The sequence below is a fragment of the Herpailurus yagouaroundi genome, unplaced genomic scaffold (assembly GCF_014898765.1).
Source record: "Herpailurus yagouaroundi ecotype Mexico unplaced genomic scaffold, PumYag 216, whole genome shotgun sequence".
NCBI lineage: Eukaryota > Metazoa > Chordata > Mammalia > Carnivora > Felidae > Herpailurus > Herpailurus yagouaroundi.
Genome location: NW_024412447.1, coordinates 10816192 through 10841880, shown reverse-complemented (window position 1 = coordinate 10841880; position 25689 = coordinate 10816192). Strand labels below are relative to the sequence as shown.

Sequence of the window (25689 nt, the reverse complement as noted above, 5' to 3'; positions counted from 1 at the left end):
TCAGAATTATTTAAAAAAAAAAAAATTTTTTTTTTCAACGTTTATTTATTTTTGGGACAGAGAGAGACAGAGCATGAACGGGGGAGGAGCAGAGAGAGAGGGAGACACAGAATCGGAAACAGGCTCCAGGCTCTGAGCCGTCAGCCCAGAGCCCGACGCGGGGCTCGAACTCACGGACCGCGAGATTGTGACCTGGCTGAAGTCGGACGCTTAACGACTGCGCCACCCAGGCACCCCACGATCAGAATTATTAAGAAGTGATCACATTGGGGCGCCTGGGTGGCTCAGTCGGTTAAGCGTCCGACTTCAGCTCAGGTCATGATCTCGCAGGCCGTGAGTTCGAGCCCCACATCGAGCTCTGTGCTGACGGCTCAGAGCCTGGAGCCTGCTTCTGATTCTGTGTCTCCCTCTCTCTCTGCCCCTCCCCCGCTCGCACTCTATCTCTGTCTCTCAAAAAGAAATAAACGTTACAAAAAAAAAAAAAAAAAAAAAAAAAGTGATCACATTAATCACAACCTTGAATTGACATCTGCCCGGAGAAACGAAGACTCATACAGAGACTTCCATCACATTCATGCTAATCCACGTTAATCCGGTTCGACCCTGGGGAATACTTTCTTTCCATTACTTCCCTCAGCAAAAGTCTAAGTCATCTCCAATCTTCAGGTCATTACCAATACTGTCTCTTTGCCTAAATCAACAGCATGCTGAGGAGGTCGTCATGTGGATTCTTGATGCTCAACTGATCACACTGTTTCCCCCGCAGGATTTGGGGCACAGGAGAATTCTGTTTCCCTTGTACAGTATTTCTCAATCCCTTTGCACGTGGTTATAAACACAAATGACTTTACAACATAGCCGGCTTACTGGCTGACCTTCACCAGTTGCCCCCAGGTACTCTCAGAGCTGAGGGATCAGTATGTTGACCTTTATTTTTTAATTAATTGTTTTAAAATATTTTTTTAACTAAACTCCACACCCAAAGTGGGACTTGAACTCACAACCCCAAGATCAAGAGTCACAGGCTCCACCGACTGAGCCAGCCAGGCGCCCCTGAAGGATCTGTAGTTTAGTACAGGTATCTTGTATACCATAGCATGTATGGTAAATACCGCAATATTTACCAGAACAATTAGCTGGCCAAGTTCAGAAACGGCCACTAGTTCTTGGCAACAGAAGTTTGTAACACTGTAGAAGACGTGCGAGCTGGGGTCACTTTTCCTGGCCTTATGCAGCGGCCAACAAAAAGATGGCAAAGAAATAAAGGCTGCCTTATAGCTCCAATGGAGAAAAGAAAACCATTCACACAGCTGAGCCGGAGAGCCCACAGTTCTGCTGGGCTACGGGGTCAGTGCAGCTGCTGCGATCACAGCCGTGCCGTTAGGACAACAGGCTGCGCGAATAAAGAGGACGGCTGGGATCTGCACGGTCGGCCGCACCGGCCACACGTGGCAGCCAAGCACTTGAAATGTGGCCGCCGCGGTGAGATGCGCTCCCAGTGCAACGTATGCGCCAGAGATTCGCCCGGTCGTGTGTTTACCCACACGGGTCGGGCCACCAGAAAATTCAAAATGACACACGTGGCTTCATCTGTGAGGCACGTTATACGTCTACTGAACCCCACCGATCTAATAAACACACCGCCGAACTCCCTGAGTTTGTGCTGATAAATCCAGAGGACGGTGAGTGTCAAGTGTCCACATATGATTTGGGGGGGTGGGGAGGGGAGGAAAGACAAGTACATCACTTTAAAAGATCGTCAAAAAGCTTAAAAAACACTGATCCAGTTTTTCCAAGGGATTCGCAACCATCTTACCTGGAGTATTCGTTCTCGGCTGAGTGACTTCAGTAGTACTGTGAGTCAGAAGCTCCGGTCTGTAAGAACGCGGCGGAAGTTAGTAACGGGAGCGCGGGAACACCCTGAAGGCCCTCCCCACGAGGCTGTGCACTGCCAACGATTTCCAACATGGATCATCCCGCCTTCATTTCCAGTGGGGGAAAAATCGTTCTGAGGACGCGATCATTTTGAAAACAGCAATTTGCACAGCTTCAGGTTTACAACCTGTGTGTCTTCAAAGGCATTAGGTACTCAACCTTGCAAAACAGTTGGCTTTTGGCCCCAAACAGTTCAACCTGCCGTTTCTAAAACCTCAGAGGAACGCCCTCCTAATAAAGCTCGAAATACCTATGTGTGTTGTCCTAAAGATCCCTCTCCCCGACACGGTGTGACCCAGTGATCACGTAGACAAATGCACGGGCCCCAGAGAGTAAGCCAGACCTATGGATTCTACCCCACCGCACCTTCCTGTAGTAAAGACAGCCCTTCTGTATCCTCTCCCTGCCCCCCAATCATCCATTCTGCTACCTTCAAAATCAAGCCAGAAGAATCCTTTTAAAATGCAAATCCAAATTATTATTTTTATTTACAGTAATTTTTTAAAAATGTATTTATTTTTGAGAGAGAGGGAAACACAAGAGTGTGTGTGTTGGAGCAAACATGACTGGGGGAAGGGCAGAGAGAGACAGAGGATCCAAAGCAGGCTCTGTGCTGACAGGTCAGAGCCGGATGCGTGGCTCAAATCCACAAGCCGAGAGATCATGACCTGAGTTGAAGTCAGATGCTTAACCAACTGAGCCACTCATGTGCCCTCACCATTTTTATTTTTACAGGAAGCTCTACACCCAACGCTAGGCTTGAACTCGCAACTCTAAGATCAAGAGCTGCACGCTATATTGCCTGAGCCTCCTGCAGGAACCCCTCCAAATTATTTTAAGTGGAACTGGCTTTAAAACCTTTCAATTACTCCGCTGACAGTGTAGGACAGAAGGCCTTCATCCGCGCGCCCACGTCGGCCTGGCTTACCATGCCACACCTACAAGGCACCACCACGTCCACCCAGAATGGTGCGCTTACGTGACACTTCCCTTCTCTACTTTTATTGTTTCCTTCATTTGAAGCCCCCTTTCCACTGCTGTTCGTGCACAACTGTCCGACCTCCCCGCCACCCTTACCTCCTCCCCCAAAGCACCTAGTAACACCTTATTGCATGTATCTCTAAAATAAGCCTCCCGAGGACAGGTTTCCTGCTGGGCCCGGTTTTGTCTCTCTGGTGCCTGGTACTAAATAAACACCTGCACAAGGAATGAATCTACACGAACACACCTGAAGTTTTAATACGGAGAGTAAGTCCAACCGAGAGGAACAAAAGACCCGCTTTCATCAAATTTATACATCTTTTCTTAAGGACAGCACTACATTTGTTTCTGGAGATCATCATCTTACCTTTTGATAACAAACTTAATTCGATTGCCCACTTGAATGATTTTCTCCAGCCTTGGGATTCCGTACCACGAGGGACTTCTGAAAGGAATGTTTTCGGGCAGTCCTTCCACGTAGAGGTCATTAGGATGTGCTTCGAACTTCTGGTAAGGTACGGCCTTGGCCTCCGTGCTCCCCAGCGCTTCCGCTTTACACAGGAAAACACAACGCGGGAGACTAAGTTTCTGTTGAAATCACACTGGAGTACAATCCTAAGAAAGGTACGGGTCAACTTTTTGAAAGGTCTGGAAACACACCCAAGAAATGCTGAAACAGACCCAAGTCAGCACATGCAAGCTGTAAGTGGCCCGTGATCACGAGGTCACTTTTGGTGGAGTTGAGTCTCCTGAATCTAAGACAACTTTTATAGTGCCACGGTCTCATAAACCAGCTGTCAATATTGAGAAATAAAAGGATAAGAATACTACCACAGAGGACAAAGAATGTAACTCAAATACTACTTTTCCCAGTATTTAGAGGGAGGCTTTTGCTACTTCATGCTCTGTGCAGGTGATAATCCGTTCACTGGCTCCCTCACACAAAGTGATTTCAGGCTATACTTTTACTTGTACTGCAGCCATGAGACCGATGTTCTTTACCCCTTAAACCACACGAGTGTGGCATTTTAAAAGGAAATAACTTCCACAAAGAATTCATGGAATGGGAAATAAAAATAGTAAGCAGAGATTGGTTTACATTAAAAGAAGCGTTATCAACCAAAGCTAATGCACGAATCTTGCTTAGATCCAGATTCAACAAAAACTTTTAAAGGTACTTTCCGGATGAATGAGGGAATTCGAAAAAGGACTGGACAGGAGTGGGTACAAAGAACGGCTAGTTGTGTCAGGTGTGACAGTGACACCGTGGCTGTGTTAAGAAAATGAAAGCACTACTCATGGAGGCACACTGAACACAACATGAATGGCCCAGGGCCTGGGACTTGCTTTATAATATTCTTACAAAGGAAAGACAGGAAAAGATGAGCAGTGTGGAAAAATCTCAACGATCAATGAATTTGAAAAATAGGTATATAGGAACGCAACGCAGTTTTTCTACTTTTGAATAGGTATAGAATTGTAATTTTAAAATATAAAATGAAATTTCTAAGCTCTGCTCTGAAAACACATCTGAACAGAGCTCTAAAAAAAGGTCTTCTCCTTCCTTGTTTCATTAGCACCAAATCAGAAGGGCTCAAGTATAGGCTCTCTCTCTCTCTCTCTCTCTTTTTTTAAATATTTATTTTTGAGAGAGAGAGAGCGAGAGAGAGAGCACGTGCACGCAAGCTGGGGAGGGGCAGAGAGAGGGAGGTAGAAGGGTGTGAAGCAGGCTCCATGCTGTCAGCACAGAGCCTGATGTGGGGCTTGAACTCACAAACTGTGAGATCATAACCTGATCCAAAGTCGGACACTTAACTGACCGAGCCACCCAGGTGCCCTTAGACCTCTTTGATATAAAAGCAAAGCATGTATATTTGAAAAACCACATGCAGTGTAACAAAAGTCATGACTGTTAAAAGAAACATTCCTTTAAGAAACATGGTAAAGTCTTTCACACCGCACCTGGGAGAGATCTATAATGTGATGTGTAAAACAATAATAATTATTTGGTGAAACACATTAGCAAAAAAAGAAAAAAAAATATAATCATAATTCTAACAAACTTCCTATGAAATAAAAAAGAACCAACTGCTGGAGCGGAGCCAGGAAGAGCAGTTTTGGGGAAAGGGGAAGAAGGGCAGCTGCACTGGCTGGTCATCAGTGAGGCTTCCCCTACAGAAAAGAACAATCCGCTTGTCTCCCCGTTGCCCCCTTTCCCACAGGCCACTCAACACCTTCTTGCATACGAAACGTTCACGTGTTGCTCTGCGGTGCATCTTCCCTCATCCGGGGGACGGGCACTGCCTCCTGCCCCGCTGGGTTGTCGGCACCTGCAGCCTGGGCGTTCCTGGATGCCAAATGCCTAAAACTGATTACGCTGCCGGGGCAGGGAAACTTTCAAGACTTAGGATGCTTGATACTTGTGGAAAATGTAAGCTTTCCTCTTTTCCCTTCAGGAACCTTAAAGAAAGCAGCAAATCTCTCTAAAGTAGCTACAGTCCCAGACTCACCCAAGGCCGCGAGCAAAAACAAAAACAGCTCGACTTTTCCTGTTTATACTACAACAACACATAATCTCTTACCTATTTTCTTAGGTCTGACACAATGCCAAAATATTTTCCACCGGCCACTGTTCACGGGAGTACATGGGCTCGTCAACAGCCTCCTCCTTCCACGAGGCTTGCTTGGTAAGCACCAGTGGTGCTAAGAGGTTTGGCCGACTGCTTTCCCAAGCTCAACTTCCAGAAGCACACACCAGGGCAAAATTTAAGCCTGTCTGTGCAGATACTCGTGAACTATACTGACACTACGGTAGCTTCTCTAATGATGAACAATGTTCTTCACCTGATTCATTTTACTAAATGCCTTGGAAATACACTGATTTTTTTTTTTTATTAAAAAAATTTTTTTTGACGTTTTATTTATTTTTGAGAGACAGGGTGTGAGCAGGGGAGGGGCAGAGACAGAGAAGGAGACACAGAAACTGAAGTAGGCTCCAGGCTCCGAGCTGTCAGCACAGAGCCCGACGCGGGCCCAATGCAGGGTTGGAACCCAAGGACCATGAGACCATGAGACCATGATCTGAGCCAAAATCAGATGCTTAAGTGACTGAGCCACCCAGGTGCCCCAGAAATATACCAATTTTTAAAGTGGTTAAGATTCCTTAGTTTCTAGCTCATTAGCTGATTTCCAACCAGCTGATTTCTAAGAGGAGAGAACGTGTCACTGAGGTCCTGTATTCACACTGCGTAGCCCAGAACACGGATGAGGAGGAAAAACTTAAAATCCGGACTTCCACAACGCCTTCAATTCTGAGGCAAACAGCAAGTATACGGATCCTGCACATGACACTACTCAGGGACCCAAGTTTGTAGCTGCCATCTGAGCTGCACCTACAGGCTGGTTTATTGGGTCCTTTAAGACCCGGTGCCAGGAGCCCCTTTCGGAACCCACGGGGCAAACGAGAATCCTCACCCAGGAGTCTTGGCTTTTTTGGGGTAGAACTCAGATGGATTCTTTCACAGCACAGCGAGAACCGCCGCCATCCTGAGGCCTGTGCCAGCCACCCCCGTCCTCCCCCCGCTGCCGTCTCCCCAGTGCAGGCCAGCCGGGTCCTCCCGCACGTCTGCGGATCTTGTCAGGGAGTCCAACGTGCACTACACGACCAAGAGGCTTGGTGATTTCTCATGGCTCTAGCCACACTTTGGTGAGACCGATCCGTACACCCAGAAATCTGTGCTCTAGCACCATGCACGGTTCCAGCAGATGAGGCACGCGGGGTCCTGGCTGTCATTATCTAGCGTGTGGTAGCGGGAGGCAGAAGACAACCGCTAGGCACTGTGCGGAGAGAAAACGCGACAAGGTGTGGGGTATGGCAGACAGGTGACCCAGCAAAGACCCCACCAGAGCGGCCACACTGAAACGGAGAGGCACGGAAAGATCTGAGGTAGCAGCAGTGCAACCCTCCCCAGGAGGATGTGACCTTGGAAAAATAAAGGACAGGGAGATGGTCATTACGGCTGGTAGGAAGTGAACAAGTGGGCCAGTACCATGAGGCGACATCAGAAGATGGGGGGTGGGGGGTGGGGTGGGGTGGCCATGACCAGGGACTGAGAAGCTTATTCCAAGAACAAAGGAAGGCCACCGAATGGAAAACAGGGAAGGGACAGGCCTCCATTTTTTGTTTGTGAGGAGATTAAAATCTAGCTGCTTGGCAGCCCTGGCTTTCCCAGCAGTGAGGGACAGCAGCCGAGAAAGAGAGGGTATGGATCTGGGGTGGGCTGAAGGTACAGTCAGCAGGAGGCCTGTAACCATCAAGAAATCCAGGGTCACTCCTAGGGGTTTGGCCCAGACAATGGAGGGGACAGGATGGGGGAAACGAACATATTATGGGGGGGGGGGGGCACATCAAAGCCTCGATTAGGATGTGTGATGTCTGCAGAGATATCAAACAGGCAGATAAAAATAAAGGTGTCTGGTGTTAGATGGAGTTTCCAGGGCTAGAAGCTTAATGCGGAAGCCACCAGGGTATAGACAATCTATAATGTGTAAGACCCCGAGATAGAGAGGGATTACCTGTAGAGAAAGCAAAGCAGGAAAAGAGAAGGGGGGCTCAGGACTCAGCTGTCAGGCAGCTCTCCAAGATGTGAACACTGAACTAAGGGGAGGTATCATCATGAGTGAAAAGGACAGCGGCCACTGAGACAGGAAGATACCAACAGTCAACAAGGTTCGAAACTATCCATATAAATAGTTTAAATCGGTTAACAAAAGAAAAGGAAGAAACACAGCCACTGAAGGCCGCTGAGAGCCGGGACAGAGCAGGGGAGAGCAATCCTAGGGAACAAAAGATGCCACCCGTGACAAATCAACCCAAGGGCCAGCGTTTCGGGATGCAAGCCAGCAAGGCCGGGAAACAAGCTGAAAATGGTGTGGGTCACTCCGCGGTTTCCGATACCCAGCCCCTCGGTGACAGACTGTGACCGAAGGCCTCCTTTCCTACGAAGAGTCACAGCAAGTGCTGCTCAGGATCCGCTGAAAAAGGACTCCAAGGCTGCAAGATCCCCTGAACTGTATCAGCTCCCCACGTGCAGGAGTACCCCCCCCCCACCCCGCCCCGCCCCGCCCCGGGAAAGAGCTCCTGGGGCTTTCGGTGGCGCAGGGTCCTCTCCCCTGTGCTGAATGAAACCTTTTTACGATTAATGTACGCTATTCACCAATTAAGAAAAAGTAGAGGGGAGTCACATTCACTGTTTTACTTTCTTAAAGCAAAACTGGGAAAACGTATTCAGTAATACAGTTTAGCCACGGGGAAAATGAGACTTACCAAATTTTTTGCAGAAAAGCTGGTCTACCATCTTTCGTAATTTAGTGATTCTGGCATACCACTCTTCCTTCACTGTAAGAGGAACAGATACACAAGTGTCCTCAGACTGATGGAATCACTAAGCCGGGTTAACTAAGTATTATGGTTATAACTTAGGCAGTACTACTACTCTGTTCGAAGAGTTTCTTTTTTTAACTTGTTAATTTTATTTCAAGTAGGCTCCGTACCCAATGGGGGGCTGGAACTCACAACCCTGAGTTCAAGAGCTGCTTGCCCCACGGACTAAGCCAGCCAGGCCTCCCTGTTTGAAGATTATTTCTGAGATTTCAGAAAGTGTTTCTTAAAAACAGTCCTGACACTGAATAAAAAGAGTAAGAACAACTCAAACAATGAAAAAATGGAAATGAATCACTGAAGAGTAATTTTACACGGCTACTCTCGAGGGTCATGAACACAACTAGGAAACATCCGAGTTCAGCTCACTCCAGAACAGCCTACAGGTGAGCTGTACGACGATACGTGTAGGGATAGGATAAGACTAAACACAGGATGCAATCTTTCCATTACATCAGCTGGGAGTGACGGGACTTGCGGACCGACTACGCTTGTATTGTCCCCGAAACACAGCTCACCAACTTCAGTGACGATACCCGTGGCCCTGCGCTCTAAGAAGTAAACCCTTTCATGAGACGTGTATGGTGACGAGTGAGGATTCAGCCGACCAACACAGACCTGGGCAACGACACACCGTCCGGAACACTGTGCCAGGTAATATGTTCACATCTCGCAAGTAGACCAGGCACTGCTCCTTTGGTCTACCTGGTGTGGGGTGTCTGCCCTTATTTATAACAGATCGTTAGGAACAAAATGAGGGGATTCTTCTAGGGAGCAGAGAGCAGTATTTTGATACCGTGTATTTCTTGTATATAATATTCTGAGTTGACACGGTTTTTTAAAAAAAGTAATCTCCACACCCAACGTGGGGCTTGAACTCAAGACCCGGAGATCAAGAGTGTCAGGCTCCACTGACCAAGCCAGCCAGGCGCCCTGATCTGACACACGGGTTGAAACAAGACTGGAGACCTACCTCCTGAAGCGGGTTTATCAAGCTGTAAGTCTTCACGTGTTGAATTCAGAAGTTCATGTCTGAAAGGTGAGGAAAAAATACTAAGTATTTACCAGGCAATATTTGGCAAAAACAGTAACTACTAGCACTTATTTGATATTCAGTCGTGAAGGCCAGTTTTAAAAAGAAGAGACAATCTGGGCTCTTGAGCACAATTAAACCTTAATTTCCGGAGATTTCCAGAGAGTAACAAAACAAAATGGAAATTGCAACTTGTTCAATAAGGTGCTTCTTGGACCATTGTGTCCTTCATTCACTTTACGACCCAAAGGGATCTTATAAAAAGCGTTACCACCAAAAGAAGCGAACATAAAAACTTTAAGTAAGAGCCTTTAATTTTACATTATATTCAAGACTCACTCAGTTCAACGTATCTATAAATTGGTTATAGGGATACTAAATATATTTTTTTTAAATTTTTTTTTTTCAACGTTTATTTATTTTTGGGACAGAGAGAGACAGAGCATGAGCGGGGGAGGGGCAGAGAGAGAGGGAGACACAGAATGGGAAACAGGCTCCAGGCTCTGAGCCATCAGCCCAGAGCCTGACGCGGGGCTCGAACTCACGGACCGCGAGATTGTGACCTGGCTGAAGTCGGACGCTTAACTGACTGCGCCACCCAGGCGCCCCCTAAATATATTTTAATACTAACACATTTGTGAGACAGATTATAAGTTTTTTGGGGTTTGGTTTTCTTTTTGGTAATTACAAAAACCTTCCAGGAAATAATTTCTAGATCACAGAATTCCCATAATCCAACTTATATATGCAATCATTCCATTTTGATGTAATGGTCGAAAGTCTAGTGTTGCTAGTGGGGGGATTGGGAACTGGCTCAGATATCAGCAGGACCACGCCTATTTTAACAACCATCTCAGAAATGCTGCAAAGTAGCATAGGACAGAGTCAATAGTGCATATATAATATTTAAATAACACTAGTGACCTATAAACAAAACATCTGCTAAACTCTATAGAAATATCCTTCTAAATAAACAAAAGACTTTACATATATCAAGACTAACCACAGTAACCGTTAGGGAAAGGCTTATTTAAGAAGTCCCTTCCAAATGTGGAGGATGGCCTGCCATGAAGGAATATACTGAATGGACTCGAAACAGGATGCGGGCAGCATAGAGCATCCCGTGATAAGCCTGCATTAACATTTAAACATCCAAACATAGTTCTGTACACTTTAAGGTTAGCAAATGAGAGCAATACCTAATAAAATAATTTGCCTGTGTTCTTTAAATAGTGTTACTTAAACACAGATTCAAAACCTCTAACGTTAGGAACAACCCAATAAAATGACAGTACAAGAGAGTTCTTAAAACTTCAAACTTCTTTATGTATCAACATCCAGGGGGAAGGGGACACCTGTTTATGGTTCTTGGCCAGGGTCAGGGCTGTAGCGTTTACAGGGCCGCCATCTGGTTTATAATTCAATTTCTGGAGTCTACTGCATCTTGAAACTACAATGTACTTGAAGGAAAACTAACGGTTAGCAACAAGTTCCTCTCTGAGGAGGACAGCTCACTTATTATCTTGCGGTGCCTCTTGGGTCTTTTCCACCCTTCGTTAAATCTCAAAAGCGGTCATCCCCTCACTGAACACCGAGAGGCCAGCATGCTTGGTTGTCATCTCTGATCAGAGTGGTCGTTAAATTCCTCACTTTTTCAACAGTACCAGTGTTCCCAATGTAATGAAGCTGCACACGTCTACCAACAATACTATTATCCCACTCCTTTTATTCACTTTACCGTTTATAGTTCAAGCTACGTCAGGAAAAAGTTTCAAAATCAGTTATAATATGCACACAAATTCGAAAAGACTCACTTCCAATAGAAGGACTTAAAATGAAAGCCAAGTCTTCCAAAAGAAGCAAACCCAGCGGCCCTCCCTGGGGCAGGAGTACCTCTTGGTCTAAACCCCTAAGAGCTGCTTTCTCATGCCTGTACCTGGTTGAAGAATAAGTACTTGACAGAACTCCAACCAGAGAAAATAAGGCCACCTTCCAAGAGAAACACAGGTAGTTACTGTCTCTTCCCCATACACTGCCTGGCTGTGAGGCCTAGATTACTGCATCCCGTTCACGGCTGCTCTAAGGAACCGATCAGCCCAAGGAAGGAAGAATCTGGTGAGAGCTCCAAGTACCACTTTTAACCATCCTACCTCTGACCTCCTCATGAGGCGAGAGAAGCATCGTTAACTGTATCAGGTTGACTGACTTAGGGATTTCTGTCCCTTACTGCCGCAGATCCTAACTGCTACCCCACCTCTCCCATGTCAAAAAGTCTCTCTTTCCTTTCACAAATGCTTGGCAAGTTTGGCTGGCTCCCATCATGTGCACTTAGAAAACAGGGAGAATGGCTTGACAGCGTTAATATCCATTACTGCGTAAAGCAAGCTTCCCATCACTGTGACGGTTCATTCTTTATGAATAACCTGGTCTTATTCTCTAAAACCTAGTGATTTTTTTCCCTTATCCTTAGGGCACTAGGACATCATGAGGTGTGGCAAGGTATATAGCTTTCTTTGTCTCATGCTTAGCCCGCTCTGTAATTTTTACGGGCTTGGAAAATAATGGTCATTCATTTTTGATACTTCTAAGTCGGATGTCACTAGATAAAGACTCAACATTTTCATGTCTCATACATACAACTTTTACAATTTACAGGACTAACCAGCATCCAGCCTTTTAAGTGAAAACTTATACTGTAGCAATTATATTTTATAATTTCCGAAAAACTATTCTCCATCCATTCCCCTTTATAAATACATGTAGTACTTGCTTCATGGATGTAACAGGAAGTTTCCATCTTTCTTCATTGGCTGAAATCTGTTGCAAATGTCCTCAGTTTTGTAAACCTTTCACTTTAATCTTAACAGAATCCCAGCGGAAACTATGAGTGTGTAATGTGGCTGCCACTTTTAAACGCAAGCATTTACGTTCCCAATCACAACTATTGCACTGACGCTTTTATAAGAGCTCCTTATTGGACCCTTTATGCCAGGCCTTAGGGAATTTATAGCATTCTGCTACCTTAGGCTTTTTTTCCGTTCTTCCATGGTTTCACTTATTTTTAATTTTATAACTTACATGCATTTCCACATGTGCTTTTAAAAATTCAGATCTAGGGGCACCTGGGTGGCTCAGTTAGTTAAGCACCTGACATGGGCTCAGGTCGTGATCTCACAGCTCGAAGGCTCGTAAGTTTGAGCCCCACATTGGGCTCTGTGCTGATAGCTCGGAGCCTGGAGCCTGCTTCGGATTCTGTGTCTCCCTTTCTCTCTCTGCATCCCCTGCCCCCAACTCACACTCTCTCTCTCTCTCTCTCTCTCTCTCTCTGAAATAAACATTACAAAAAAATTTTTTTTAATCCAAATCTAAAATCAAGACACTGTTTTACTGATATTGGTTGGTACTGCATTACTTCTTATATTCTAGTGATTCCTTTACTTAGCAGCAAACTGGAAAAAGAACATGACAGCTATGTGGGAATCACATACAGGCAGGTATTCATGTTCCAAGAGCCAACTCTGGGCATGACCACAAAAATCTTGTCCACAGACACATTCAAAAGTGGTAAGTAAAACAATATATAACTCAATCTAATTAAGATATAGCCCTAGAGATTGATGAATGTTTGGTAACAATATAGAAAGATGCACTAAAGAACAAAGATGAGAGTCCAGAGTCTTACTTCTTAATCACAAAACGAATCCTTTCCTTTGCAAGTAATATCCTCTCAAGGCGAGGAATTCCATAAGTAGACGGTCTCCTAAAAGGAATTCCTTCCGGAAGTCCTTCTACATAAAGATCTTCAACGTGTGACTGGAAAAGAGGGTACGGGATCGTCACAGGACCTTTGGCTTTTATAGCTTGAGCTTTAAGGATAAAAAGAGAAAGGAAAAATCATTCAATGACAAGGATTAAGCACAGATTGTACAACAGAATAAATGAACACGTACTGCTCTGTATGTTTTATAGCTTTATCTTTACTTCTGCTTACTGTAACTGAATCATCACAAGAAAAATAGTACAAAAGAACTAAAAGAGAAAGAACACCAAAGGTGCTGGTACTCTAACCCAATCTGCAATCAAATAGTGGATTATTCTGAGTCATGTAGATGCAGCCAGATGTCCTATTGAAACCTGAACCACCCATGAGCCACAAAAACACGTTGGTAAACATCAGCTAACACATACAGTAAAATTTTTCAACAATAAACATTAGTGTAAGAAGAGAGTTTTTAATGAAATAACTCACGCAGAGGATTTTTTTAATTGGAAAGCTTCTGCCAAGATTGATTTATCCAAAGGTAAAATAATATAGCAGCTACAGGTCAAAAAAGCATGGAGACTCTTAGGAATCAAATAGAAGGAGAAAGACCTTGGTGATTCCATCAAACAAACTGCAAAGGATCAGGTTTTCTAAACAGCAGGGTAGCGTTTCCAGGCGTGATGGTGGAACTGATATTAAGACCATGCTTTCCTCTCACCCAACTCCCCATTTTGAAATTTTTTTTTTCAAGTAAGCTTTATGACCAAGGTGGGGCTCGAACTCACGATCCCAAGATCAAGAATGGTGCGCTCTACTGAACGAGCCAGCCAAGCACCCCCTCGATTCCCCATTTTGAAATATAGACTTGTCAGAGCTAAAATGACATGATGTCCGGGACACCGCAGGTTTAAAATATTAAAACAGGCTTGCATCAGAAAGAGATGGGACAGGAGAGAGCGGACAAGGAAAATACTTGAATCTGGGTGGTGGATACTTAGAGGGTCTTAACATCATTTACATTCTTTTTGTTTGGAAATTTCCAGAATAAAAAGATTTAGAAAAGCATCAGGTGAGCTCATCCACAACACAGGCACATTGGTCGACAGTATTAAAACTTTCACAGCTAAACCTTTTGATACGGAGTCAAACAAACGCCAAGTGTCCTATGAGTGCAGAGCAGACGCGCATCGCTCTTCTCGCAAAGGCTTCTATTCTACTTCGTTCACGAACACAGCGGAGTCACAGAAAAGTCTTCTAGCGAGTGTGCGCCGTAAGAACAGCAGAGCCGCTAAGGACGGGCAAAAAGGCTCCAAGTCCCCAAAGGAAAATGACTTCTGTGCACTCCCTTTCTTCCTTCTCCTCCCACGGGAATCCCCCTCAGCAGAACAGCTGCTCTTTTTTCCTAGTAATTTATGTGAAATTCGTCTGTTTGCTGAACATTAATACTTGTACTTGAGTTTCACATTCACCACGGTACACGTTAATACGGAGTCACGGTTAATATCCTTTGTTTACACCGTGCACGCGAAAATCCGTTCCCACAGAACAAGGAAAATATCTTTCCTTGGGGCGATTACCATTAAAACGGTTTCAAATTGTAAAATGTGAATACCGCGCTTGTCATCTCATAATGGTTGGTAAGCATTATTTTCTCATATGCAAACTAACGAAATGAATCACCATCACAACAAAAGCAAAAACATAATTTGTGCTTCTCTTTGTGAGATTTTTAAAAAAATTTTTTTTTCAACATTTATTTATTTTTGGGACAGAGAGAGACAGAGCATGAACGGGCGAGGGGCAGAGAGAGAGGGAGACACAGAATCGGAAACAGGCTCCAGGCTCTGAGCCATCAGCCCAGAGCCCGACGCAGGGCTCGAACACACGGACCGTGAGATCGTGACCTGGTTGAAGTCGGACGCTTAACCGACTGCGCCACCCAGGCGCCCCTCTTTGTGAGATTTATAAAACTGTTATGACAGTAAATTCTTCTTCCTCGAAACAGGACTGCGTTAAGTCTATAATAACACAGCTATAAACAGCGAGCACCTTCTGTGTACTTACACACCACTTACAGGAAGCTCTTTACACCCACTACGCTCTCTGTCTCCTTACATCTTCCCAGCACATCTACGCTCTCCTGACCGTTTCACAGGAGAGGACAGCAAGGCTCGGAGAGGATGAAGGGGAACGGCCAAGCCTTATGTCCCAGGGCCCGGGACCTTAGCAGCACGGGACAGTGCTTAATGTAGAGCGAATTAGGGGAGTCTCTGCTCTGAAGTGGGTCGATTAAAACCACAGGCAAAAAGCTACGGCTTCTGGAGAGGGAGAACTACTAAGAGAACCTGGAGAAAATAAGTGAATGCATTAAGGGCAAGTTACTGAATTTGCTACTGAATTTCCTCTCATTCTAAATCTTTGCTGACAGGTCAGCTGTCATCCATGAAAAGGGTACAGGAGCTATTATTTCAAGTTTAGTAAAGTCAATAATGTCAGTGTAGTTTATCATGTAAGAAATTCACCCAAAGCAATTCAGTGATACCGGAGAGCACCCGAAAAATAGGATTTTCAAGTTAAAAAATTCAATATATTGACCCATTTAAAGACTGTCAGTGAACTGCAAAGTAAAGAATCCTCCAAATAAAAACACAGCGAAACAGCTGATACTCCCCAGCGATGGTTGCTATTTTTAGGTGAGAATTTAATATATGCCGACCAGTAATAACACTGGTTGGTCACTAAAGATAGATGGAGGATAGAATACGAAAAGAAGAGGAGAATGTGAGACCTAACTTAAACAATTATGCATCAATAGCAGAGCAAATAAGGACATCTAGTTGAATACTGGACTTAACACAGTGGATTAAGAAAGACTATGACTGAAGAATTTTATCTTCAATTAGCTGTCCAGGGTGCAACAAATATGTACGTGAACTCCCAAACGCGCAAGCAGAAGGATTACAGGAAATGCTAACTGATAACCACAGAAACAAAACTTTCCCTAGGCTTCCTAGTGACAAGGTCTGTAACATCTGGACGGACCCTACCCATGAACTTGCGACGGACACATATGTGAGTAAGGCACACTTCACTGGGAGAAGCGGCCTTTCGTACACTGACTGGTTGAAAAGTAACCCCATTATTAAAATGCTTTTCAACAAACTACTCAAGAATTTTTGAGTTCAGACTTACCATATTTTCTTTCAAACAACTCTTCCACTTGTTTACGGAGATCAGTAATTCGAGCATTCCACTTCTCTGAAAAATTGGGAGTCACAGTTACATCTCAATGAGGAATCCCCGTTGGGGGCACTGCTGTGTTGAGATGACCCAACACCTAATGACTTATTTTCTACATCATACATGCAAATTAATTTTTTTCTAATTTTTCCCCCAATGTTTATTTATTTTGAGAGAGAGAGACAGACACAGAGACAGAGTGCGGGGGAGGGGCAGAGAGCAGGGGAGACACCGAATCTGAAGGAGGCTCCAGGCTCTGAGCTGTCAGCATAGAGCCCGACGTGGGACTCAAACCCACAAACCGCGAGATCATGACCTGAGCCGAAGTTGAACACTTAACTGACTGAGCCACCCAAGCAACTCCCCTAATTTTTTATTACATAATCTCTACAGCCAACGTGGGACTCGAACTCACAACCCTGAAATCCAGCATCACACATTGCACCGAATGAGGTGGCCAGGTAACTCCAGTCCTAATTGCTAATAATCCAACTCCATCTATATAATTTTATTGCTTTCTTAAGAACTTTTCCCTTTTTTGTGGTTCTTAGAATTGGTCCAATAAGAGATTTTAAGAGATGGTTTACAGTTTACTTTTGAAACACTTCTTACTGAATACCTCTTTTTAGCCTGATAATTTCTGAAAAGCAGGACAGAAAAGACCAGTCCAATTAAACACTGTACGGTGGAGGCAGAAAAGAGGGAGGGCTCCAAGGTCGTTCAGGAAACCTTCTAAAACATGTCTAAGTTGTGTGGAAATAAGTATCTACGTACAGTTGCAACCTAAACTAAAGTGCCATGTAAACTTACTACTATCTATATAAATTCAATTTAAATCCGGTATTTAGGACTATGACAAATTAAAATACTAAAATGCTATTTAAAAAATGGAGACATTCAATGTTTTAACTATACATTTTAAAGCAACCCCCTTCCCCCCAAAAAGAAAGGCTAGAACTCTGATCAGGAACAGAAAGCATTTGGAAGGACAGAGAGCAAAGGGGCCTGTATTTGACCCAGAACCTACCGAAGTTGAACTCCCTCACTTTCCGCTTCCCAGCATTGGCAGGCTCCGTGACTGGTGGCTGGGGCGGCTCGTTGCTCTTTGGTCTCTTGGTAGGTGGAGAGTAATCATCATCTTGAAAAAGAAAACCGTCATCACTGGAGGAACAGTCTAAGTGAGTTAGGGCCACCGTCTGCTTAATACTCAACATTCAAAAGGATGGGGGGAGGGGGATTTACACGCGCGCGTAGCAGCAGCCATCAGTAGGGTCCCTCTCGGCCTATTCCTTCCCAGGCACACCTGCAGGTTCCCTACTCTTGGGTGATGTGCTCAGGTGAACATTCCTCACTTTCCTTGGCCTTACTTCATTTTCTTTCGTTTGCTCTCTTCAAATCACATCCTCATAAATCTCCCTTCTCCCCTAACTCCTCTCGGTTCCTAGGATTACAGTTTCTTTGAAGCCTTTCAAGAAAAAGATTTTGATAGACACAGATACCTACAATTATACAAATACATAAGAAAAAGGGGAGGAAATATATAGCTTGAAGAGAAAAATGCTCCAGCTTACACAAAATCCAGGCATGCATAAACAGGGAGGGCGGATACTACACGTCGAACACTTTGAACAAACACAAAACTTACAGAATTAATGAAACAGGGCGGCTACGTTATCTGTGAAACAGATAATACTGACTGAGTGAAGACAAAACCTAGCAGAAATGAGCAATCAGAGATTTCAGTACGGAACGTGGACTACTTAAGATGTTTGTAGACGTTTGTAGCGTGAGTTCATGCCAACCTCTTCACGGACAGGTCTGCAGCTCAACTCTGCTAGGACTTCAGCTAGTACGTGAATTAAGGACATCGGAATAAAGTAAGAGCTATCAACGTCATCTTTCTCTAGCCCCTGAAAATGTCACGTGGCACAGTACTAAGAGTTATGCTCAAAGCTCATCCATAAATTACTAAAAAACTCACTCTGAGAAATCCATACTGGAAACTACATATGGGGTAGAGGAGAAGTAGCCACTGTGTTAAAGGCCGTCACCAAAAGATGCCACGCAGGTAAGACAGGTCCCCTTTTAGGTCTTTCTCACTGTCGCCTGACAGTTCAAGACACCGGCTTAGGGAAAGCTAAGTAACCATGTAACAGCACTCGCCAAAGCAGCCGAGATCAGATTCCAACCGGAACTCACACCAGCAGACTAATGCGTTACTCTCGCAGAGGCAACAAGAAATCCAAATCTGGCCAAACATACGACGTTGCCTGGGACAGCCACATGTAACTTTTATGTCCTTGGTATGTACATTTAACGTGCAAGGGGAAATTTGACCGAAGCCTAAAATACTTGTATGTCGGTCCCATCACAGCAGCAGAGAGCACAATCAGACGCTGTCCCCCTGGTTCGTGCACTCTGGGTTCTTCCTCTAATGCCAACCAATGTTCCAGTAACTTGAAATCATTTACTGATTATTTTATCCAATAGGAGAAAAAGTCACCAATGTCACCAATACCAGATCAAGTCACATCAGGACCCATTTATGAGCTGGGAAAGACCAAGATGCTACGTTTAGGGGATGCTACTTTAGGGAAATGTTATCAGATGAACGATTTCCGACACTATAACTTCCAGGTGCTAACTGCCACTGTAGAAACCCTTGTTCAAATCCAGAACAAAAGTAAACCTACCATAAAAGATTTCAAAGTTACAAACTACTAGTAAAATAAAACTAGCCCGTGTCATCTGGGCTTATTTAATTACTACAAGGATTAGTGGTCAAATGGCTATAAAAATGGTCAAGAGGCTATACAAGACTATCAAGTAATTAAATTCAACCTACAAAGACACATTTGGGAAAACATACTGAAAAAAACCACCCCATCTTTTTCAACTCCCAGTTTTAGAAACCTAAGTATATTTTGATGCTAGTTGGTATAAGGTAAAACAAAAGACATTCGTTTCACCTATGAACAGTGTCAAACCATTTTATCTTAATTTTTAAGTAATCTCTATGCCCCTCACGGGGCTCAAACTCATGACCCCTCAGATCAAGGGTGGCAAGCTCTAAGAACTAAGCCAGCCAGGCACCCAAGTGTCAAAGCATTTTAAATGCGTCATGTTAACATTTCTTTAAAAACATTAAGCAATGACATTAAAAACAAAAGGACTGTCCCTGTAGGCTAATGTAACCTAACTATTTCTACAGTCATCATTTGAGCTGACTGTTAACCGAATTACATAAAATGAAAACTGAAAGAGAAAAAAAAAAAAACAAAAACCGGAGAGCTAGAGGGTGGTAATGAAAGATCCCAGCAATCTATTATACTGATCTCTACTACAAACTCTTTGAAACGGAGGCCAAGGGGAAAGGGCACAAGAGCGTTGTCAAAACCCCTTGAATCAGTTTATTTTAGACCATAAAAGATTTCATAGGATAAACATATTTTATAAACGCAACCTCATTAACCATCAAGACAAAAAAAAAAAAAGAACAAAGACAAATCTAGGGGAATATTTTCGAACCAGACAAATGAGGGAACAGATTGGAACATATTAAAAAGTGGTATCTCATTTCTTTCTCTCCAGCCAGAAATAATGACGTTCAACCTATACATGTGAACAAATGCAGAGAGATGGATTTAATTATTTGTGATAATAAAATATATTACCACACATTCTAGTAAAAGACTATCCCATTTCATAATCACTTTTGGGGTGTTTTGTATTATGTGACACGTGGAACAAAATCAAAAGATCAGCTACGAACTTGCCCGTATCTCCCGTGGTCTTCTCCGCTCTTTGCTACAAAAAAACCTGTAATTTCTTTTGCGAAGAGCATGAGAAAATGTTATTCTTGACCTCGAAATCCTTTCCACAAAGGATCAAAATTACCTACTTCTCTGCAGGAAAAATACCAAATAGAGCTCTAAATGTTTGCCTCTATCTTTTAACCAGGCCCCGCAGACAGAACGCTGGCGTCCTAATTATCGTGGTATTTCCCACATTATAATGTGGGAGCAACCACTTTTGTGTTAAAAGACACATAAGTTCAGGGAGCTTCAAATTCAAGCCCAAACTGAAAAGGTTTACTTCATCGATACTAAAAGCTTGTAAGATAAATTTCAAAATATTTTAATGCGAAAAGGTTGCTATGCGCGAGTATTTAGGCGCCATGTTGCCAGTACTAACACAAGCACCCACCACATCTTGAAAAAAGGCAGCGACGGTCCGGGACTCAATACTTATATTTAGAACCCCCCCCCCCCCCCCGTCTCTTTTTTGCAACATATTTACAAACACACCTAGGGATAATACAGACTTCTGAGATCAAATGTATTATGGCATTCTTAAAGCTGAATGCATTAATAGAACATGAAACAAATTTTCTGATACTCTTATGTGCAACATACTCAAATGCTAATGTTTTCATCATACAATGTGATAGCTATGTTTTAAGAATTGAAATAAACTAGGCACTGTATCCCCTTCGAAATTAGGCAGAGCCGTTAAGAATTACATTACCCGTTTCAAATTAATGGATACCAGTTTTCACCCATGGACCCAGGTCCCAACTCTAAAATTCTAATCTCTACATAAATAACTGCAATTTCATTAAGTGACTCTTTAGCAGTTACAAAAGTGAAAACACAAACATTTCAAATACTAACCTCCTCAATCATCCAGACGCTATGAACGTGCCAGGAACGTTTGCACGATCAGCACAGCAAGTAAACACTGACGAACAGCAAAGCCTACGGGCTCCACTTTCAGGACACGCCCGGAATTCACCCACTTTTACCTCCACTGCCACCTTCCTGTTCCCAGACAGCCAGCCAGCCCTGGGTGGCTACCTACAACAGCCTGCTAAGCCGGTTTTCCGGCTTCTGCTCTGGCCTGCTCTCGGTCTCTCACAAAGGAGAACAAAGCAGCGTTGTATCTTCAAAGTGAAGGACAGAACATCTCGCCCAGAACCCTCCACGTGGACCTGCCTATCTCGTTCACTCCTCAGTCCTTGGCACCTATGCGGCTGGGGCACATACAAGCCGCCTGGCAGCCACAGAAGGACGAAATGAGTACTTGAGCAGTGGAGTCCTAATTACAAGCGGTAGCCCAAAATTTACGAAGGTCCTACACATGAATATCACAGAAAAGGATACCAACAGAGGACGACGAGTAATCCGGCTGCTGAAGCTCTAAAACTGTTCTCCAATTACAGTCCGTGTGGGACTACATTCCTGGGTTGAAATATTTATGTGTACGTTTCCATGTACATGAGAAATAAAATTGAGTATTTCAAACACAGTTTTACTGAAGAAGATGAAGGATTAATTTCTAAGTGAATCTCTTTACAATCACCTTAAAGAAAAAACGAGGGTAAGACACGAACAGGAGGTGAGGCCACAGCAGAACGCACATGTGTGAATGGCTCAGGTTTGGCGACCGATGCCCTGAGATGAGTGTATGATAAGGAAACCTCTCTTTGAGGCAAAAGAACTTTCCTTTATTAACATGCTAAACCCAACAATTCTGAAATATGATTTTCTCTACACTTAGCAAAGACCTGTCAGCAGTCTGGTCCCCCCAAAATGTGGGCATGATGTTGGCTAAATGAAGGCAGGCTTGGTCACATTATTCGGAAGGCTGTTTCCCAGACCGAAGCCATACAAGCCGGGATGCGTACACTGACTTCCGGGACAAACGGGGGTGCCCGACTAGGAGCACACCGCCAGCGATGGGCAGGGCTGTGATCCTAGGTCAGCATCTGCGGTAATACCAAACGGGCCTCTTCGTTATCCCTACATAATTTCAAAAACAGAGATCAACGATAAAGTCCGATGGAAAATCTAACAAACTTACTTGATGGCAAGTTCTTTTTTTTTTTTTTTTTCTTTTCTAGAAACTACTTGGGAAGCGCAAAGAGACACAATGGGAGAAAATCAAAGTTATCCCCAGGCAAGTAGGATTACCTTCCTTTATTTGCTCTAAAGCACAGAATTTTCCAAAACAAAACTAACACCAGTCTCTAGATACACTTTTCCTTTCCAACTTGCTTTGTTCATGAAAGGCAGGGATTTTCCAACCTCAAAACTTACTACAGTAGGGGTCTTTTTTTCAGGTCACTTACTTCAAAGCAAACCAAACAAAAAACCAACCGCACTATTTCCATGCCCGTGCACTTTTCTACACAGTACATTTTATCTTCTAACGATATTTAACTAGTATCCACCGGTTCGCAGTCATCTTTCCAGAAAAAATATACAATATGCTTATCAAACACATGTGTATGTAAGTTCTCATTTGACCTTCCTTGTTAATATCACACTTAGAGTTTACCTTCCTTAATGTATGGATGAAAAGTTAATTATCAATTTAATTAAGGCTGACCCATATCATGTGCCTGAATGTATATGCCGTGGAAAAGGACAGCCTGAAAAGCAATTATTTTGCAGTCTTCTGGCATTTCACTGGTCTTCCGAACATAGTAAAGAAACGTTACTACTCGTTAATAAATCTGGATGGCAAATCAAACTTCTGGCGTAGGTCTTAGTTTCAAAGAACCAAGATTTATCTCTCCCTCCAAAGAGTTAGGATTGAAGAGACTGACATGCGTTAGGCTCACAAGCCGTTTACTCCATGATTGTCTTTAAAGGTCTCCTGCTATAAAAGCAAGCATTTATTTTCCAAACAATTTTAATATAGTCTGTATCTGCTTTAAGGATTCATAAATCTAATGGGTTACTGGTCCTATTTAAAAGTTTTATTCTAATACTTTTAATAATCATCTATTTCTCTTATTCTCTACAGAAAGGACAAAGGTCTGAGTGTGTAGAATATTTATATGTTTGTAAGATGTTCTTCTCTGAAAATTAATGAGACTTCTAACTAAAAAGCAATTAAATTCAATTATTTAATGCTGACTACAAACAATTCAAAATTGCTTTTAGGTTAGTAAAATTATATTAATAAAAGAAATATGTATATGAAATTGAGATTAACAAATGAAGTATGAAATAAATACTCATGAGAATCATCAGTTTATATCTTAGAAGCAATGAAGACAGACATTTTGAGTAGTATGAAATAGCCAGACACGATAAATAACCAAATGACAACAGGAGACAGGTTATTAAGAGAGACAGAGAAAGAGACAGAGAGACAGAGAAAGAGAGAGAGAGAGAGAGAGAGAGAGAGAAAGAAAGAAATCAAACTAAGAAAGGTTACGCAGCAGTTTAAAAAAAAAAAAACTCCCCAAAACTGGAACACCAAGATGGGGCAGGGGAGGAGGGATTCTTTGGAAATATGATGTAGGTGTATTTCAAATATTCATTATAATGCTGCATGCTGCAAACACATATATTTTTGTGAAACTAAATATACACATACATGTGTACTTATACACAAAATTACTTTTACATGTATATACAATAAACTGACATCTACCCCTGAGTTTGGGGACTTTAAAACAAGGCAGGGGGTAAAGAAAACTTGACATAGTGCAATTTATTGTAGTGTTTCCATATTTTACCTTAGGGAAGAGCTACTCCTGGTGGGGGGGGGGGCTCTTAGAGGAGTGGTATGAGACATTAACTGAGAAGGAAAAATATCACTGTGCATTTGGTAATTATGAAATATGAAAAGTGAGACTGTTAATTCTATTAGCTGAATTTATAAATCATTCTCGCTCATCTTCATTCATGCATTACCTTGGAAGAAAAACCAGGTTTGAAGCCCCGTTAGTTACAGGTATTACCTGAGAATGTATTTATCGGTATGGCTTCAAAAACAGTTTTTAAAGACAGATTGTGTGTTAGCCTTCGACAGTATTCTAGGGGCAAACGCGAAGGAGTAACTAAGTGTCCACACCTTCCCTTCCACCTCACTGGGTTACTAGCTTGCTCTCTTCTATCACGACTCAACCAAGGTCATAAAATCTGTTCGCGAGCACCATCAGGTCTGGTCATGGTTCTCGTTTGTCTATTTTCGGGTCCTGGGGGTAGAAAAGCATAGCTTGGTCCACGTGCGGGCCACCGCTCGCGCCTGCGGCCTCCTGTGTTGTCTACCACTCCCAAAGGCCCGGCCGCACTGCGGGGAAGCGGGCTGCTTTGCTCACACATACACAGAGACGCTGCACTTCTCTTCACAAGCTACCTTGAAGAATGAATGAGATGCACACTTAGCCATGTGAATGTGACAAATAGGTTTATGACCAGAAGTGAACTTTTGGAATCAAGGCTTTGAGACAACTAACCTTCAATAGTCACCTCAACTTCAGGGTCCTCACTTGTTTCTGAAGGGACATGCTGAGTAGAATCTTGAAAAAAATAAAATTCTAAAATGACATTCGTTATAAAGCACTTTCTATATGTTCCAACATTTTACTCATTTGTTACTCAAAAAGCAGCCGACTATATGAAATTTTACTGGCATTTGAATTCATCTCGTATTTGTTAGGTTAAAATATCTGACCCTTTTCATCGTAAACAGGGAGGAGAGAAAACAGAAAATAGGAAAACTCTGGAACACTATTTGATAATACCAAGTTACCTGCATCAATGGACTCAAAACACTCAGGTTTTAGAGGAAGGAGATTATAATGGCATCCCTATTGCTTTCCTGCTGGAACTAGAAGATGCTGGGATAAAACCAAAGGCTTTTTTTCTCTTCTGTTTGCTATTTCCCCTCTCGTTTCAGAAGTCCTAGGAGGGGTTTATATTGTTAAATAAAACCACAATCAATCTTTTGCTTTGGGGACCCTCCTACCAAGCCAATGACTAGGACAAATGCATACAGAGCTCTATCCCCTACCTTTATATATGCAACATCCTTTTAAAACTTAGATACTTTATTTATAGTTATTACTACAGAAAACAAATGTACATCAGAATGTTAGTGCTAGAAAGCTCAGCTAGAGAGCATCACCATCAACTCTCTTTTCATTTTGCAAAGGTTGAGAGATTAATTGATTTGCCAAAGATTATGTTTACTTGTTAGTAAAGGAATAGAGACCAGAACCCAGGTATGACTCAACTCTGTTCATAGTGCAATGTGACAATAAAAATCTCAAACATCAAGTATTTCAAAGCCTAGTATCTAATGACCAAATTGTGGACGATGAAGCAAGGCAGACTGCCTGAAGAAGCCGTGTACCATCTGTGTCCTGTACACAGGTATTTCACTGTTGCAAATATACCGCACATCTAAAACAGAGATTTTGTTACAAAGGAAACATCTAGTTACCTCCACCCGGTAAAACAGAAAAAAATTCATCCACATAATTTTCTATAAAAAGAT

At 43.1% G+C, this 25689-nt stretch overlaps 1 protein-coding gene across 7 annotated transcripts in view; it reads right to left on the bottom strand.

Annotated features, from left to right (window-relative positions):
• The window catches only part of GTF2I (general transcription factor IIi), a 109624-nt gene that overhangs the window by 21149 nt on the left and 62786 nt on the right, over positions 1–25689 (bottom strand). For 4 of the 7 annotated variants that reach the window (XM_040456183.1, XM_040456184.1, XM_040456185.1 and 1 more), the window contains 7 exons: positions 17420–17530; positions 16345–16410; positions 13072–13255; positions 9330–9388; positions 8243–8314; positions 3284–3467; positions 1817–1875 (listed from right to left, as the gene is read on the bottom strand). In XM_040456183.1, coding sequence (XP_040312117.1) covers positions 1817–1875; positions 3284–3467; positions 8243–8314; positions 9330–9388; positions 13072–13255; positions 16345–16410; positions 17420–17530 — 735 coding nt within the window. Of the gene's footprint in view, positions 1–1816; positions 1876–3283; positions 3468–8242; positions 8315–9329; positions 9389–13071; positions 13256–16344; positions 16411–17419; positions 17531–24646; positions 24710–25689 lie in introns of all 7 variants that reach the window. The other 3 variants (XM_040456180.1, XM_040456181.1, XM_040456182.1) reach the window with 1 other exon arrangement.